This window comes from Lissotriton vulgaris, chromosome 6, assembly GCF_964263255.1.
Source record: "Lissotriton vulgaris chromosome 6, aLisVul1.2, whole genome shotgun sequence".
In the NCBI taxonomy this organism is placed as follows: domain Eukaryota; kingdom Metazoa; phylum Chordata; class Amphibia; order Caudata; family Salamandridae; genus Lissotriton; species Lissotriton vulgaris.
Window position 1 is genome coordinate 911,438,940 of NC_141694.1, and position 15,944 is coordinate 911,454,883.

The window sequence follows — 15,944 nt, forward strand, 5'->3', positions numbered from 1 at the left end:
TGCTCCTGCCCCCTAGCCTGGCGCACCCAACCTGGGTCGACCATGTGCCAAGATATGCCTGCCGCCTCGTCTGCGCGCTGCTCCCTGGGCCCGCCTGATACCCCATGCCCCGTGGTGTTAAGCAGTGCTGGCGCCAGTGATTTTAAACATTCCTTAACTATCTTGCTGATATGCTCACCATTCGTGCTGGCCGATGTTTCGCTCTGATCACCATCATCGCGTCGCGGAGGAGGGGGTTTTTGGCGCTCCTTCCTCGGGGGGGGTTCTTCCTGGAGGCCTTCCTTACCGGTGCGTTTTTGCGCCTTTTGGGAGCCGATGGGCCTGCTCCTTCCTCCGCCTGGTCGACCGGTCTGTTTTCTTTCCTGCTGTCGATGTGAGGCTGCAGCCACTCGCTCCCGTGGATGGCCGTGACCTCCCGGATCCTTTTTAGCAACTCGGCCACTTCCACAGACTGGCCCTTTGCCATGGCTCCTAGCGTAGCCGACGACGGTGTTACGCAATCCCGCTTCGCCTCGGCAGCGTGACTCCGCCGGGGAATTTCTTTTGGTGATCCTCGTCGCAACTTCAGCCCCGTAGTGGCGCACTGCGGGCGGCTTGGTGCGATGGTGCGGGGAGAGGGGCTTCGGCGCGTCGGTTCTTCTCACTCGAAGTCCTAGTGTTCCGGAAGGTTCCGTCCTCTGCAAGGCTCCGCCGTCCGATTCTGCAGATCTTCTTGTCGCGCCGCTCTCCCAGCTCCACGAAGAAGTTTTGGCCTAGCTGGGAGAGTCGGTGACTTAAATCCCCCTGACTCTCCTTAGGGGGCTTCGGTGTATCCCCTGATTGGGGGATTTGAATGAGGCGGGGGGTGCGATTGGGCGTCTCTTGGGGCACCCAGGCCAAAGGTTACTTCCGGCCGGGCAGGCTGGTGCGCGGCCCGCTTCCGCTGGTCTCCGGGCGCTTTGGGGCGCCCGGAACCAGTTTCACCACTGGTTGGGGCACCACGTGGGTTATGGCGACGGCCTTCTAGCCTCTCCCCCCCCCCCCCCCCCCCCCCCCCCCTGCGGGGGGGTGCGGCGGCCTCTGCGAAAGGCAGCTTCATACAGATAGATAGATGCCTGGGTTACTTTCTGCTCCTCGTGCCGCTGTGTTGTACTTTAACTCAGTTCAAAAGGCCTCTTAGGTTATGGTGGGAGGAGACCCACCAACTACCAACCTGATTAGAAAACAGAGCACATGCTTGCTGCATGTAGTTTCAGTGGGACTGTGGCATCGCCCTTCTTCCACATGTTGTGTGCATGTTCTAAAACCTGCAGTCCTACCTGTACAACAGGCGGTATAAGCACCCGTCCTCGCACGTACACAGGCCGCCTTCTGATCCCTCCCTCCTATGCTGAATGAATGAGACTTGCTTGTTTTCTTGCCTTCAGGTATTTTGCTGTACTCTACAAAAAGTATCTTACTGATTAGTGTACAGGACCGTGCTCGGCATGTTCTAACTGTTCCTTGTCAGTTGTTCTGAGTTCAAATTCCATATCATTCTCGTACCCCTCGAAAATAATGGACTGAACCCAGAGCTCATTTGCATTTTGATTCTGCTCAGTGCCTTTTTGGGGATTGGAAAAAGGCATGCACAATATTGGGCCCCTCCCCCTTGCGTAAACAGAACATGGCCGTCTTAGTTAGGAGTTGCCCTTAGTATATGGGACCGGTGCTAGCGCGAATTTTGGCTTTTGATGTTATTCCTCCAACTCATGGCACAAATCGGATTATTGAGCTGCCACTTCAAGGTAGCCACGTTCGCTGCAAGGCTTTTATGTGCTGTTGACCTTCAATCTGTGGAATACACACAAGTGAATGAATGTTTCTGATCACAAGCGGTTTATCATTGCAGATTCCCGTCATAAAAGCTTTTGGCATCTTGAAGAGAGCAGCTGCTGAAGTAAACCAGGATTATGGTTTGGACCCCAAGATTGCCAATGCAATAATTCAGGCGGCAGAAGAGGTAGGAGGAATAATTTAAATCACAGCACTATAATTTAAAGCATGTGCACAGAAAGATCAGAGTACATTGCTCCAAGAATTGTTGAATTTGCTAAGCACTTAACACTGGTAGTTGTGCATGGTAAATTTCCTACACTTGACCACACCTTGAGCTTACCTCAGGGAGTGATTAGATTCTGAAAGAAAATAGTAACAATAATGCAATTGGAAGGCTTGAAGCACCCTCTCTGCGTAAGCGGGTACCCATCCACCTCATAAAAGACATGGAAAGGGATAGCACTCCACGAAAAGGCGAGGGCGAAACCAAACTCGATGGCACTTGTGCATAAAAGAGTTTTATGCTCAGAAACAGCAAAGACATACTTTGTTCCCTTTTTGGTGGATTAGCATCTGCTCTGGTGAAAAAAAACTTGGCCGCCAGGTGTTAGTGAGCAACCTACGTGAACACCTAGTGAAGGGATCCTCCAGCAGAATAGAACTCCTCCTTGGCTGTATTAGTGGTGTCTAGTGACGTGCCAGATTTTGTATTCCCACTACATTTTAAAGGTCCACCAGTACATATGATGAGCCCCAAAAATGAAACCGACATTTTCCGTGAAAAGAAAAGATGGCAGGTGTGTATTAGGGGTGTTAAGACTCTGACACGCTTGTTACAGTTCCCTTCCATCTGCAGGTGACATAGCAGAGCTTCAACCGGACCACCCCCCCCCGAATCAGTGTCCAAACCTTTTTTTAATAATGAATTTAAATTGATTGTGTACCATTCTTATATAAATGAGGAGAATACAAATGATCATCCTTATTCCACAATCAGAATAGAATGAGTGAAAGTTGGATCATCCCTAAACTATTTGTTAAAATAAGACCTTAACCGCTTTTTTAGTAGGTTCTCAGTTTGATGTATTTGTTTAAAATATCATCGTTGCCGAGCCATGTAGAGCTCCCTGCATATTTGTATGCAAGTTGGCTTCAAATCAGATCCCTGGATTTTAACATCTCTCACCTACAAAAGATCAGATGGGTCTCCCGACCCAATTAGTAGGAATTTTTAAATTCCTTTTCCACGCATTAAGATTTATGGAGTGAGTGGTGGCCCCTCTGGAGCAAGTGCTGGCTCCGATTCAGCATTCCTTCTATAGATCAGAAAACAACGTTCTCGTTAGTCCATTAGGAAGCATGAAGAAGCTGCTGCTTTGGTTTCTTTTCTGCCAGGATGGACCTTGTACAAAGTCAAACTGAAAGCAGACTTTCCACCGGTGTGCAAAAGCAAGTGGAAAAATCCTTCTGTGGCTGTTTCAGTGTGGTCAAAACGTGATTTATTCATTTGGGAAATGTGTGTCCTCACTAACGTAATAAAGACTCCCTGGTTAGGTCACAACACAGTTATACTAATTTCTCTCAGCTAAACTCCTAGTAGTAGTGGGATAGACAGCCGGCAGTTCCTCATGCAAATGAGTGGTTAGTGCTGCCAGTACTAAACTTTTTTAAAGTCAAGACCACAACATAATAAAATGCCCGAACCAATTTACAAGAATAGAGAAAAATGTAATAAGCAAGAAGACACCAAATGATGAAAATGGAATAAGGGAATCAGATATATGAATTTTTAAAAACATTTTCAGACATAAAAGGTGCCCCCAAAATCCAAAGTGTCATTCAGGAGCCATAGTCTGGTGTTGACTAGGACCTAGATGCGACTTCAAGTCAAACTCTATGTACCTGTGGTTAGGTAGGCCAAGTCGGTCACACCGTATTTGTCAGATACCGCCGCAATCTAAGCGGAGAGCTCTCTATGGTAAAGCATAGGCAAACGTTTTTAAAAAGTTCGAAAACATTCATTAAAATATTTTGAAGTTGAATGATAATGTAAATTAATTTGATAGGTCTATTTTAAATGTAGATTTTTTTTAAATGCTGCAGAATGAACTGTTAGAGTAAAAATATAATTTATTGATATATATTACATTTAAATAATTTTTAGATGTATTCTAAAATGTTACATCTTCTGTATTAAAAGTTAGTAAACGTATATATAAAATTAATCTAATTAAAAAAAATTGCAACAAGTTACATTTATTTTTAAATTCGAAAAATGTATATTAAAATATTTATTTATAATTTTGTATTATTAAATATCTATCTATATATATAGATTTTCACCTTTGCCAAGAAGTATGATCGCCTCAAAAAATCTCAGCCAAACAAAGGTAGTAGCTCAACTCAAGCAATTCATACATCTAGAGTTGTAGGCACAGAGAGTCTCTCTTTCCTGGACGCAATCTCAAGTATTGAAAGTGGGTCGGACAACGAGCAAAACAGGATGCAAAGAGTGGGGTTTCGCAAATTCACTCCAGCACAGGAGCTGGAGGTAGTGCAGCAGGACAGAAAATTGACACTTCGTTTCGGTGCACAAATTGCTGCCGGAAACAAAACTCCAACTCCAAACGCGCAGCCAGGAGGAAACCCAACAAATGCAGGCGCGCCAAGCAAAAAACAAAAGAAACGCAAGCAATGGAATCGGCGCTAGTCAATATGCACAAATCTAACAATTACACTGAACCTCCCACGGTTATCAACCTGACTGACCTGACTATCTGCCAAAGAAACTGATATATTGGCGTTGGGCTTATCATACAGCGCAAAAAGCAATTTTGATTACGCCGATACTAAAATAGAGTTGTTTAAGTATGTTCGCAAGCTGAAATTGCGATAATACCACAGCACACATAAAACTGCTGCTCCTTTACATATGGCTGTGACTGACACACAACAATCTACCATGCCAGCACTTGATGAAAGTCTTCTAACCGCATTGGTTGACATGCAAGCAGAACTCACAATTCCACAGCAAGGCCCGGGCTCGGGTGAATTGCAAGCACTAATGGCTACAAATTTCAAACCAAAATCTAAATTTTGTCCACTTATGATCAAGGATAATTTGGACCAATTCCACGACAAGGTGTCCCATGAATTAAGATAACTATCTCAAGCGTAATGATTTCCCTAATAAGCATAGATATCGAGACTTTGAATACCACCAACTCATAAGGAAATTGAAGAACAATACAAAGGTGGTAATAAGACAATCTGACAAAGGCGGTAATGTGGTGTTGTGGCCCCTTCAGATGTATCTGGACGAAGCAATGGGCCAACTGAACGACCGGGCATGTTATCTCAGGGTTGATGCCAATGATGTCATTGTGGCCAAAAACCAGGTCTATTCCAAACTTATGGCATGGAGGAGCGCCGGAGTGATAACCATGGATGAATATAGGTTCATGAAGAATGACAACCCTATCACTCCGGTTATCTATGTCATACCCAAAATTCATAAAAACAATCAGGTGCCTCCCGGTCGTCCGATTATCTCTGCATGCAACAGTTTACTGGAAAATACCAGCAAATATGTAGACTTTTTTCTCCAAGACTTTGTGAAATCATTACCATCCTTTGTGTTAGACACTAGCGATTTCCTCAAAAAGGTGTATGATGGAAACCAAGCTATATGTTGATATCCTTGGATGTGTCTGCACTATACTTCAGTATACACCATATGGACGGCTTGAGAGCAGTGCAGCATTACCTCAACTCCAGACCAGAGGGTTGTAGAGATCATACACGCATGATCATGGATATGATCAGCCTATGCCTGGAAAACAATTTCTTTCTGTTCGGGAAACAATATTTCCAACAGATAAGAGGAGTTGCGATGGGGGCCTGATCTCTCCCAGTTATGCCTGTTTGCATATGGGTTACTGGGAGGAGCAGGTCCTGTCGCTTAATTTTGCTGACACAATGGGCACCAAAGTTGTGACATGGTTAAGGTATATAGATGACCTTTTTGTGATCTGGGACGGTTCCACACACGAAGCAGAGGAATTCATTTTCAAATTGAATGACAACAATATGAATCTTCAATTCACTAGCCACATTAGTGATAGATCAATTTGCTTCCTGGACGTGGAGATCTATGTGAGTGGGGGTAAGCTAGAAAGCAAGTTATTTAGAAAAGCGACAGCTGGTAACAGCATCCTCCACTCCGGTAGCCACCATCCTGCCCACACAATCAGAAGTATACCTTACGGAGAAATGCTCCTCATCAGACTGATCTGTAGCACACAGGCTAGTTGCATATCTGCACAGCGCGAGTGCGGTGAGAGATTCAGACAGAGAGGCTACAGCAGGGCAGTGATAGAAAGAGCCATGAATCGCGCCAATGCGCATAACAGAACATCTTTGTTAGCAATCACACCCGCTGAGCCCACTGAGCCGCTTAGCACCTCCAACTGCATAGTGCAGTCTAGTGACCGTTTGGTGGAAAGTGAAACTCCCTTGATTTTCACTTTTAGTAACCAGCACCGCACAATAAGAAACATCGTTAAGCGGAACTGGGCACTAATTACAAATGATCCGGTGTTAGGCAATCAGTTTAAGGGGGCCCCCACGATTACCTACAAGAGAGCCAGAACACTAGGCAATTGCCTTGTATCAAGCAGCCCAGAAATACGTACCACAACTCCATGGCTTGCGACAAGTAAAGGGTTTTTGCGCTGTGCAACTTGCAAAGCCTGTAAGAATGGAGTAAGTAAGAAAGAATATGTCACGCCTTTCAATAACATACCCACTACCATCAGACACAAGCTGACCTGCCGCACCGAGTACGCAGTGTATGTGCTGGAGTGTCCCTGTGGCCTGCGCTATGTTGGTAGCACGAGGCCACAGGTGTACAAACGCATACTCCAGCACCTACAGGCCATTACCAACGGCGACACTGCGTACCCAGTGGCCAGGCACTTTGGCCTTGTACATGAGAAAAAGGCTTCTGAACTGCGTTACTTCCTAATAGATACAGTGCCACCACAGAGAAGAGGTGGAGATCGTAATCTATTTCTACGCAGATTGGAGACACGTCATATCATACTGCTTGACACAAAGAATCCCAATGGATTGAATGCAGGAGAAGACTGCCATACTTACCTTTAATCCCCGAAAAGTTGAACAAATAATAAGCATTGTAATTTCAGTAACATAGCCAGTCGCCTCTGCCAAATATCACATTTTAAACTTCACATTTTAAATTTGTAATTTTTACAGATTTTACTATCACTGGGTTGCACGTATATTGCTCTTAGCCACTTGTTGATCAGCTTATAGTTGAGTCTTTTGTCCGTATGGCAAGTATATAGCTCACTGAGTGCTTTACACAATGGACAACTTTATCTTTTTTGCAGGAATGTTAACAATTCTTTACGGGCACAAGGGGTGCCCACACTGAACTAGTTAAACTTAATGATGACTATGTATTCAGTGACATATCAATACCAAAATTTGATGACACCAATCTATATTTATATGCACATATTTATATATTTATATATTTATATGCATTATTATATGTGATTTTATGAGTATTTATTGAGAGCTTACCCTATTGCACTTTATATATCTTTTAACATCGCGAAGTTTTGCACAGAGGTTTTTATTTTGCCTATTGCTGCTTTGTTGTATATAGATGAATTTTAAATGAGTATATATACCAAAGTATGTATTTATTTATGTATCTATATTTGTTGTATAATATGGTTCTCTCAAATGGGTCAACAAGGACCATACTTTCAAATGCACATTCCTGCTTATGAATTGTCATCATTCATTTTCATGCATTTATGCAGTTAGTTAAACTTGTCAGTATGTTTTCTATTTTCTTTACATCTGGCATGCAATAATTGGCTAAGAACCCTTTAAATTGAGCACACCCGCCATGTAATGGTGTCATGTGATCAAGGTGATGTTTGCACCGAAACGCGTCGTGGTAGTTTGGTGGTGAGCAAATAATCACTACTCACTTAAACAACTGGGTCTGCCTCGTCTCTTTTTGCTGCTGCTGCATTCCTGCATATATATATATATATATATATATATATATATATATATATATATATATATATATATATATATATATATATATATATATATATAAATATAAATGTCCATCAAAAAAGAGAAATGGAGAGCCTGATTACGGAGTAAAATTGTACGTTTATTTTTGAAGTGAAAGTGGCTGCAAACCTATGTCCTCTTATCCTTATGCGTTTTGGCCGTTGGCATTGGTCACAGGTGAGTAAAATTGCAATCAAGGGAGAGTGCTTTAGTCCATATGCCCATGTGGTTGATGTCATCTCCCTACAGATCCCAAGATGCGTCAGTGTTGTTGTTTGAATGTCCATACATGCGGTGCCATGATAATCCTGTTATGTAGCATCTGAATCACCACAGTGTGCAATACACTATTCTCAATGCATCGTGTCTCAATTAAAATAAAAATGCCCACGTGCATGTAGATTTAAAATAGCACAAATAACTTGTCACACAAAAAATCCGGAATTGTCCAAGAGAGGTCGTTGCCTCTCCCTTTACCTAGTATCCAGAAATTCCAGGCAAATCGATTTAGTCGGATACGGGGCAAGCGGGTCATGCCCCTGAAAATATGTTACCGTATCGCAGTGAAAACTCTTATCAAGGGGGCCCCCCAACCCTGCAGGGCGGCTTCTGCCTTGAACAGGATTGGAGATCCTGTCACATTAATCCATCAAAAAAGAGAAATGCAGCGCCTGATCCTTGAGATATATATGTAATAATTTACTTACAGCTTGGAGCTGGGTTATATTTACTGTATTGAGTCTTTTTTCGCTATAGTAAACGTTGAAGTGCAGTTTTTGAATAGGAAGGGGCTTACTCTTTGTTGATGGGTACATGTCTCTTCCCAAACCTCTCCCTTAACCCCTCCTTACTCTTACCAAAATCCCTCCGCTTTAGTCGTAAATAATCCCCATTTTCCATCCACTCCCCTGTCCTTCCAACCTTTACTATTCAAACATATACCTATGTGTGCGCAGATCTCTGCACAGAGAAAGACATGAGAAGCAAAGGTATGAGGATGTAGGAGCCTTATTTCATAGGCTAACTCACTAGTGATTGGTTGGTTTTCACAAATTTAGCACACTAAAATTCCTAAAAACACCACCTCTTTTTTGCGGTACTTCATTTACCTTATTGACTTACTGTACACGCTATCCCAATAACAATATTCCTTGGTTTCCTAAAATGTCTGTGGAAGAGAATAATTTGGTTCCCCTTCTTCAGCATCCTCCAAGTCCACTCATACCAGCCCTGGACACCCCTCTCCATATGAAAGCTAAATACATCCATTCTCGTCACCCATTTATTACTCCCCCTGGCAAGTGATTCAGGGTGTCTTTATGAAGCCTTCCTCCATAAGTGATCCTTTGCATTATTTGAATTACTGAAGGCCAAGCCTGTCTTTGTGTTGCTAAGTTGTCAAACTGCATCTAACTTATTTGCGGAAGTCTCTGCTAACCACAGCGTCGGTGCCAAATCCTTTAATCAAGATGTCTTGCTTTAGTGATGTAATGCGCACAGTGTGGGGGTGGGGGAAGGTGGGGGAGGGGTCGTACCAGTGGGGCAGAAATCTTCTTTTTGTGTGGCATATAACCATTATACAGGATGTTCACTTATAACCTAGTTCTCTGGTGTTGGAGAGAAATATAATAAGCCCACCTTGCATATTGGTGGTAACAAACAGTTTGGAAAAAGAGAAACTTTAACAAAATGTCTAAAATCCTACCTAGTTATTTGTACCAAATTTCTGAGTTTGCCAAAGTATTGGACTTTCACCAAGTAGTAAAATGTTGCAAGATTTGAATTTTTATGTGGTTCTGCCCTAAGCTGGGAATGTGGCCCTTAAATCTCCGAGTGAACTTTTTATTATATGAACTGCCAAACCGAGCAGAACTTAATGTGTTTTTGTTTTTACCATGCAAGTTGGTGCGATGTTCAGTCTGTAAATCCTGTAGATACACCCCTAGTCTATTCGGGTACAAGGCACACTTACTGTGGACTTAGTTATGGTCCGATTTCATGCTTTAGATGTTAAAAAAGGTGCATCAAAATAAATCCCACGGATCCCATACCAGGGATTCCGATAAGGGAAAAGCGTAGAAACTGACGAAGACCAGCGCGGGTCGGAGGCCCTGAAGAAGAACACAAAACCTCAGGAGGCAGAAACCACCTTAGCAAGAAATAGGGCATCCACAACATAAGACGTCGAATGGGCCCTCGAGGTGGAAAGAAAAAGAAGACCGAGGCAGCAATGGTGGCAATCCTTCCAACGGAAGGAGGTCGAGACATTAACCCCTTCGCCACAGGGCTAATTCCCCCGCGGTGCTGGGGGAGGGGGGCAGCGCCTGGCGCCGCGGTGCTCGTTACGAGCTGAGCTAGTCATGACCACGCCAGTTTCCATGGAACGCCCAGCACAGCAGGGGAATTATCCCCACGTGGGCATTCCGCGGAGTTCATGACTAGCTCAGCTCGTCAGGAGCACAGCAGCACTGTTTTTGTATACAAATGGGGGAAGGTTTCAATAGGAAAAGGCAAATTCACCACTCGTGTGGAGTGGAAGGTCCAGCAGCAGTATTCGCCCAAGGAGACAGTATGAACAACAAGGTACTGCGCTGTTCCTAATGGAAGTGAGTGTATGGGTCACACAGGTGTTTGGATGTAGTAGGGTCTCAGTGGAGTCCTACAATTGGGCATCCATTTAGTTGGATATAATGTACTCTCACACCCTTGCAGGTGTCATGCTTCATCATTGGCAATGCTCCTCGTTGGGTCGGCGGTGCAATACCCAATGGGCGACACCTCAAAGAGGGGCTCTTTGGCGGAGATCTTCAATCCAACAGCCGTTTGGGTGAAGTGCAGGTGTGGGGCCAGGATGGTGTAGACGTTCTAGTGAATTAAAATGAGGCTAGGAGTACCAGGATCAAGTTTATTCTGGGGGTCCCCTGCTTCAATTAAAAGAAAATACTAGCCTGTACTCAATGGAAAATTATGTTCCCTTATTCGAGACTCGACTAGTGTGTGCAGGAATTGGTCGACACGTTTCTCGCAAACGTACAATGACTAGCGATTCATCAGGACCTATGTCAGAAGTTAATCTTTATAGAGAAACTGTCTACACTAAATGTTCTCCTAAGTTAGGTATACATCAATAACTGTAAAGTGAAAACAATGTGGTACCTGTATTGCGCTGTATCTGCCTAATTGGTCAGGAAAAAGCCCACCAGTACCCGGCGGGTAGTACATTGGGTATCGACCTCTGTAGTTTAAGGTTGTGTAATCCCGTGTCCTCTCGTTATGACCTAACCCTCTTCTGCCGGGTTCCGCAGCACTGTGCCTCATGACGAGCTGAGCTAGTCATGAGCACGCAAGGTGTTAAAGAAATTCAAAATTTCTACTAGACCTTCCACGACTTTGGATGCTAAAGAGAAAGAAAATACCCTCGAGGCACTGGCAAGCTTCGAACCTCATGAGGAGGAAGTCGAAGAAGAACTCATCATCCCCAAAGAAGAGGAAGCAATGGGGAGTTTTGAGGAATAGTGGAACGATCTCGACACCGAGAGTCCTGAGGAGTAAGTATGTACCTACCCTTCGAAAGCTTTGCCACCTGATATTGCCTTTTATAATACCAACACTTTCGGGGTTCCCTTGGAGGAAGAGAAAGGAGACTCATGCTTTTTCCTAGAGACATTAAGGAGCCAGCCTCAGCAAAAAGAGTCACACCAAGATTCAAGAAAAAGCACAGACCCTCCACAAGGGACGCCAAGGAAACACTGTGGCAGATTCCATTATCGTCACCACAGCATGAATTTAATACGACTATTTCCATATACATATGAATCGGGGATACAAGAAGTACCTCAGAATCTGCCGTGGATCAGATTCTGAAGGACGTGGGTGAAAGGGAAGCATCAGATAATCAGTCCCCCCCCCCTTATATTACGCCTTTTCTTTACTTTCTGCCCGACCGCTCATTTGCTTAATTTCTTTGTGAAGAAGAACGGGACAAATACGGCAGTCCCTTTTAAGAGTCATAACTTCAGGACTATCGCACCTCCTATGCTGACAACATCACAGAAGCAGGAAGACTAATCAATATCATTCCCCACTTGGCATTTTTTTTAAACCCTGGAAGCACAGAGAAGTTGGAAACCATTGAGAGTGAGGACGAGACGCCGACACGGCAGGAAGAGCAGAAGGACGTATGCGGGTCTTTTGGCATCAAGAACAAACTGGACATCATGTTGGAGGAACTACAGCAACAAGTGCCTCAATTCCCTGATCTGAGACTAGAAGAGACGCCCGACCTCGACTTAGCCGAAGAAGCTGCAGAGGCACAAAAAAGCCGACCTTGTCACAAGCTGTTCCACCACGTTCCTGGAGGAGCGTGGCTCTCCCAGGTACAAATTTGTCTACGTGGACTGGTAGGGAGGAGACAGGAAAGGGTGAACAAGCCTTAACTAGGAATAAGGGAGGAGAAAAACCATTTGGATTACCGCACTGGTGGAGGAAACTTCATTAAGAGTAGATATCCTCATTCACCACCCTATCCTTAAAAACTGTGTGCACTGAGTGAGGTTTAAAATACTGTCCTGGGTGTCCCAAGGACTGTTTTAATGGTGGGCCCCAGGCAGTCAATAAAAACAAAGGCTATCGGACGTGCACGGTAGGCTTATGGCCTCTGACGTCCTGTGCGGTCAACTAGTTTCAGCCAGGCCTTTTCTTCTACTGGCTTTCGTCAGGACCTTATATGTGTAGGGTGTTACAGGGGTTAGTATGAGTTTGTCAGTGCCCTGTGTGTAAAGCACACGCTACGGTGCTTCTATGTGCAAGAGGTGTTTCCTCTCGAGTTGTACCTGTAGGGGGTAAAAAAGGACAGACATAACATTTAAGTAAAGGCTCCTTGTAGCGGGCTAAAAGCATTTAGTGAGGCCGCGCCAGGTGCCTAGAGGTGACCACGGACAAGGCGGCAGTGTTGGCGTCAGTGGCGGGTAGTGAAAGTGTGGCCGGTCTCACAATATGCTTTATTATATGTGAAATTAGGCCTAAGTACTGTGACCACAGTTGGCGTAAACAGTGGTGAAAAAAAATGGGAGTTGCGCACACCTGATTTTAGCGAACAACTCCGCATGGAGCTCAGCCGGGGTCCAGGACCATATGCACTCTAAATTGGGGGAAAAAAGGAAAAAGGCTGTTGGGGGAGGGGGGTAGTCTGCACCCAACAAGGTAACGGTAAAAGAATGCACACACAAACATGGCCGGGGGCAGCATGAATGGTGGCTGTACCGTTAGCAAAGTCGAGTTCAGGTACTTACTGCGCGATGTCGCTGGGCACGCAATGAACCTGTTGTCCAGGCAGAGGCTCCGTGGGAAGTGAGCTTCAGTGTGGAGAGCGCTTAAATACCTGTGGAAAGCGCCAGGTGTTGCTTGTTAGCTGTGTCAGGTGTTCTGGCCTGGGCACGTGTCACGGGGCGTGTGCAACTTCCTGTTGTCTCGAGGAGATGAATGTAGTAGAGGAAATAGAAGAAAGACTCGCATGCAGGTGTATGTAGCGCTCTCTCTATTTATTTTCATAGTACAATTGAAAGTCTAAATTGCTAACATGCGCGTGCAAATGTGCGGTTGTCTAGGGCAGTGCTAACTCATTTAGGGGAGTCATGCTCCATCTGTGCACTATAAAGGAGGGGCGCCCTCTCTATTTAGATGTAAAGCGGCAACTGGGTGAAGCTGAGGAGGTAACGTACGCTAATGTGCAGTGAAGTTGCTGCATATTGGCCCTGCCATAAATGGAGGTGATGAACCCACTGTGTGGGGGCTCATGGGAATGTGCAGGGGGATTACACATGGGGGTACACGTGTTCTACAGGGAAGGGACATCGCGGGGTGTGTATACCCTGGCACAGTGTAGTGGGTCCAGGCGGGCCGTGGAGTTTAAGTGCCCTGCCGGGTGCAGTAAGGTTCTCAGGGCATCAGTGGGCGGGATTTGATGTCGTCCCACAGAGTGATGGTTTAGCGCATTTAGAGAAGGACCTATGAGTGAGTCGGTCACCACCTAGGTGTTAAAGCCAGTACGTCGCACTGAGGATGTTTGGTGTTGGGACATGTAACAGGGCGTGGTCATCCCTGGCCCTCCGCGGGCCCTGTTGGCAAGATGGCACTGCGAGAGTGAAGATGATGTGTCAGGTGTTGACAGAAGGGAGGCCTCATCTGCTGAGGCTGTTCCACGTAATATTATCATTCAGTCCCTCCGTGTGGGTAGACCATCTGTAGATCCAGCGTTGTTCTTTGGACAATAGCTGTTTCTCGTTGTCTGTGGGGTGGACAGGGATCTGTTCGATGACTGTCCACCTGAGGTCATTGGTGGTATGTCCAAGTCTAAGGAAGTGGTCTGTGAGTTTGCTGATAGTCTTCTTGCACCGAATCGTACTTCTGTGGTCAGTGATTCTGGTGCGTACTTTTTTCGTGGTCATCCCCACGTATCGGAGCTGGCATGGGCACTCAATCAAGTACACTAGGTTGGTTGAATTGCAGTTTGTGTGCTTGCCTTGGTGCCATGTTTTTCCGGTTTCCAGATTGAGGGTTTTGGTATGTGTCGTGAGATGGCAGATGCTGCATTGGCCCAGGGGTAGTGACCTGTGACTTTAGGGAGGTTCCACACTTGATGTAGTGTGGGGTTGATGGTGGTTTCCGTGGTTCTCTGCCGTGTGGAGATGAGTTGATCATGTAGGCTGTTCGATTTTTTTTTTATAGGCAAAGAGGGGCAGGACCCAATCTCGTTTGTCCGTGTTTATGATTCTCCAATTTTTCTTAATGATTTTAGCCCCTGTATTGGAGATAGGGTTGTACTTTGTGACACAGGTCAATGGTGTTGTTGTTTCTTGACGGGTCGGTGTTTCCAGGAGGGCGTCTCTAATTTGGTTCTTTGTCCGTTTCTTGGTCCTGTTGATGATCCTTGTTGGATAGCCCCGTTGTTGTAGTCTGTGGGAAAGGTCTGTGGCCTGTGTGTTGTAGTCCTCCTTATGCTACAATTGCGCCTTATGCGTAGAAATTGGCCATAGGGCAGGTTCTCCCTTAGTGGTCGTGGGTGCAAACTTTCAAAGGCCAGTAGTGAATTTCTTGCTGTGGGTTTGTAATACGTGGTGGTTGACAGTTTACCATTGGCGGCTTTGATCAGTAGGTCCAGGAAAGGTAACTGTTCTTTGCTGCTGGTGTACGTGAAGCGTAGGTAGGGATCACGTGTGTTGAGCCAGGTCAGGAAGTTCTTCAAGGACTCCTCCGAGCCTTCCCACATCATGAGGACGTCATCAATGTATCGACGCCACAAAAGTATTGATTCCGTGAAAGGGTTGTTGGGCTCGAGGATGTGTGACTGTTCCAGGTGGTAGACGTATAGTCCCGCCCCGCTGGGGGCAAAAATGCTGCCCATGAACGTACCGTTTATCTGGAGATAGTATGATTCCTCAAATTCAAAAAAGTTTTCTTTTAATGCCAATCTTGCGCAGTTTAGGACAAATTCTCTTGGTGTGCTGTGTTCCCACTGTGAGTTGGTCAGAGTTTCTTGTAAGACCTTGAGGGTGTCGTCTTGGGGCTGGCTTGTGTACAGGCTTTCAATGTCCAGTCCCACAAGTAACTGGGGTTAAAATCCAGGTCTTGAAGGAGGGACAGAAGATGTTTGGTGTCCTTGATGTAAGTGGTTGCAGCCTGTACTAGAGGGTTAAGAAAAAAGTCACAGAACCTTGAGAGGGGCTCTAGGAGGGAGTTGCAGCCTGAGACAATCGGTTGTCTCGGGGGTGGTCTCGTTTCCTTGTGTACCTTTGGTACTGTGTAAAAGTACGGTATCTGGGCTTGTGTGTTGCAGAGGAAGGTAGCCTCCTGTTTGGAGATGTGGTTGTTGTTTGCCGATGTGGTCTCTAGGTTGGTGATTGCCAGCTTAAGTTGATTGGAAGGGTCGCCGTCAACGTGTTTGTAATTGCTGTTGTCATCGAGGAGTCTCTGGCACTCTGCTCGATAAGCCTGGGTGTCCTGTATCACAATCCCTCCGCCTTTGT

General features: G+C 45.4%; 1 protein-coding gene across 3 annotated transcripts in view; it reads left to right on the top strand.

Annotated features, from left to right (window-relative positions):
* The window catches only part of LOC147708150 (fumarate hydratase, mitochondrial-like), a 394,996-nt gene that overhangs the window by 91,206 nt on the left and 287,846 nt on the right, over positions 1 to 15,944 (top strand). Inside the window, exon 3 of one of the 3 annotated variants that reach the window (XM_086926903.1) lies at positions 1,871 to 1,981. The exons of the other annotated variants lie outside the window; for them this stretch is intronic. Within the exon in view, the coding sequence (XP_086783029.1) occupies positions 1,871 to 1,981 (111 nt within the window). The remainder of the gene's footprint in view (positions 1 to 1,870; positions 1,982 to 15,944) is intronic. 3 annotated transcript variants of the gene reach the window in all.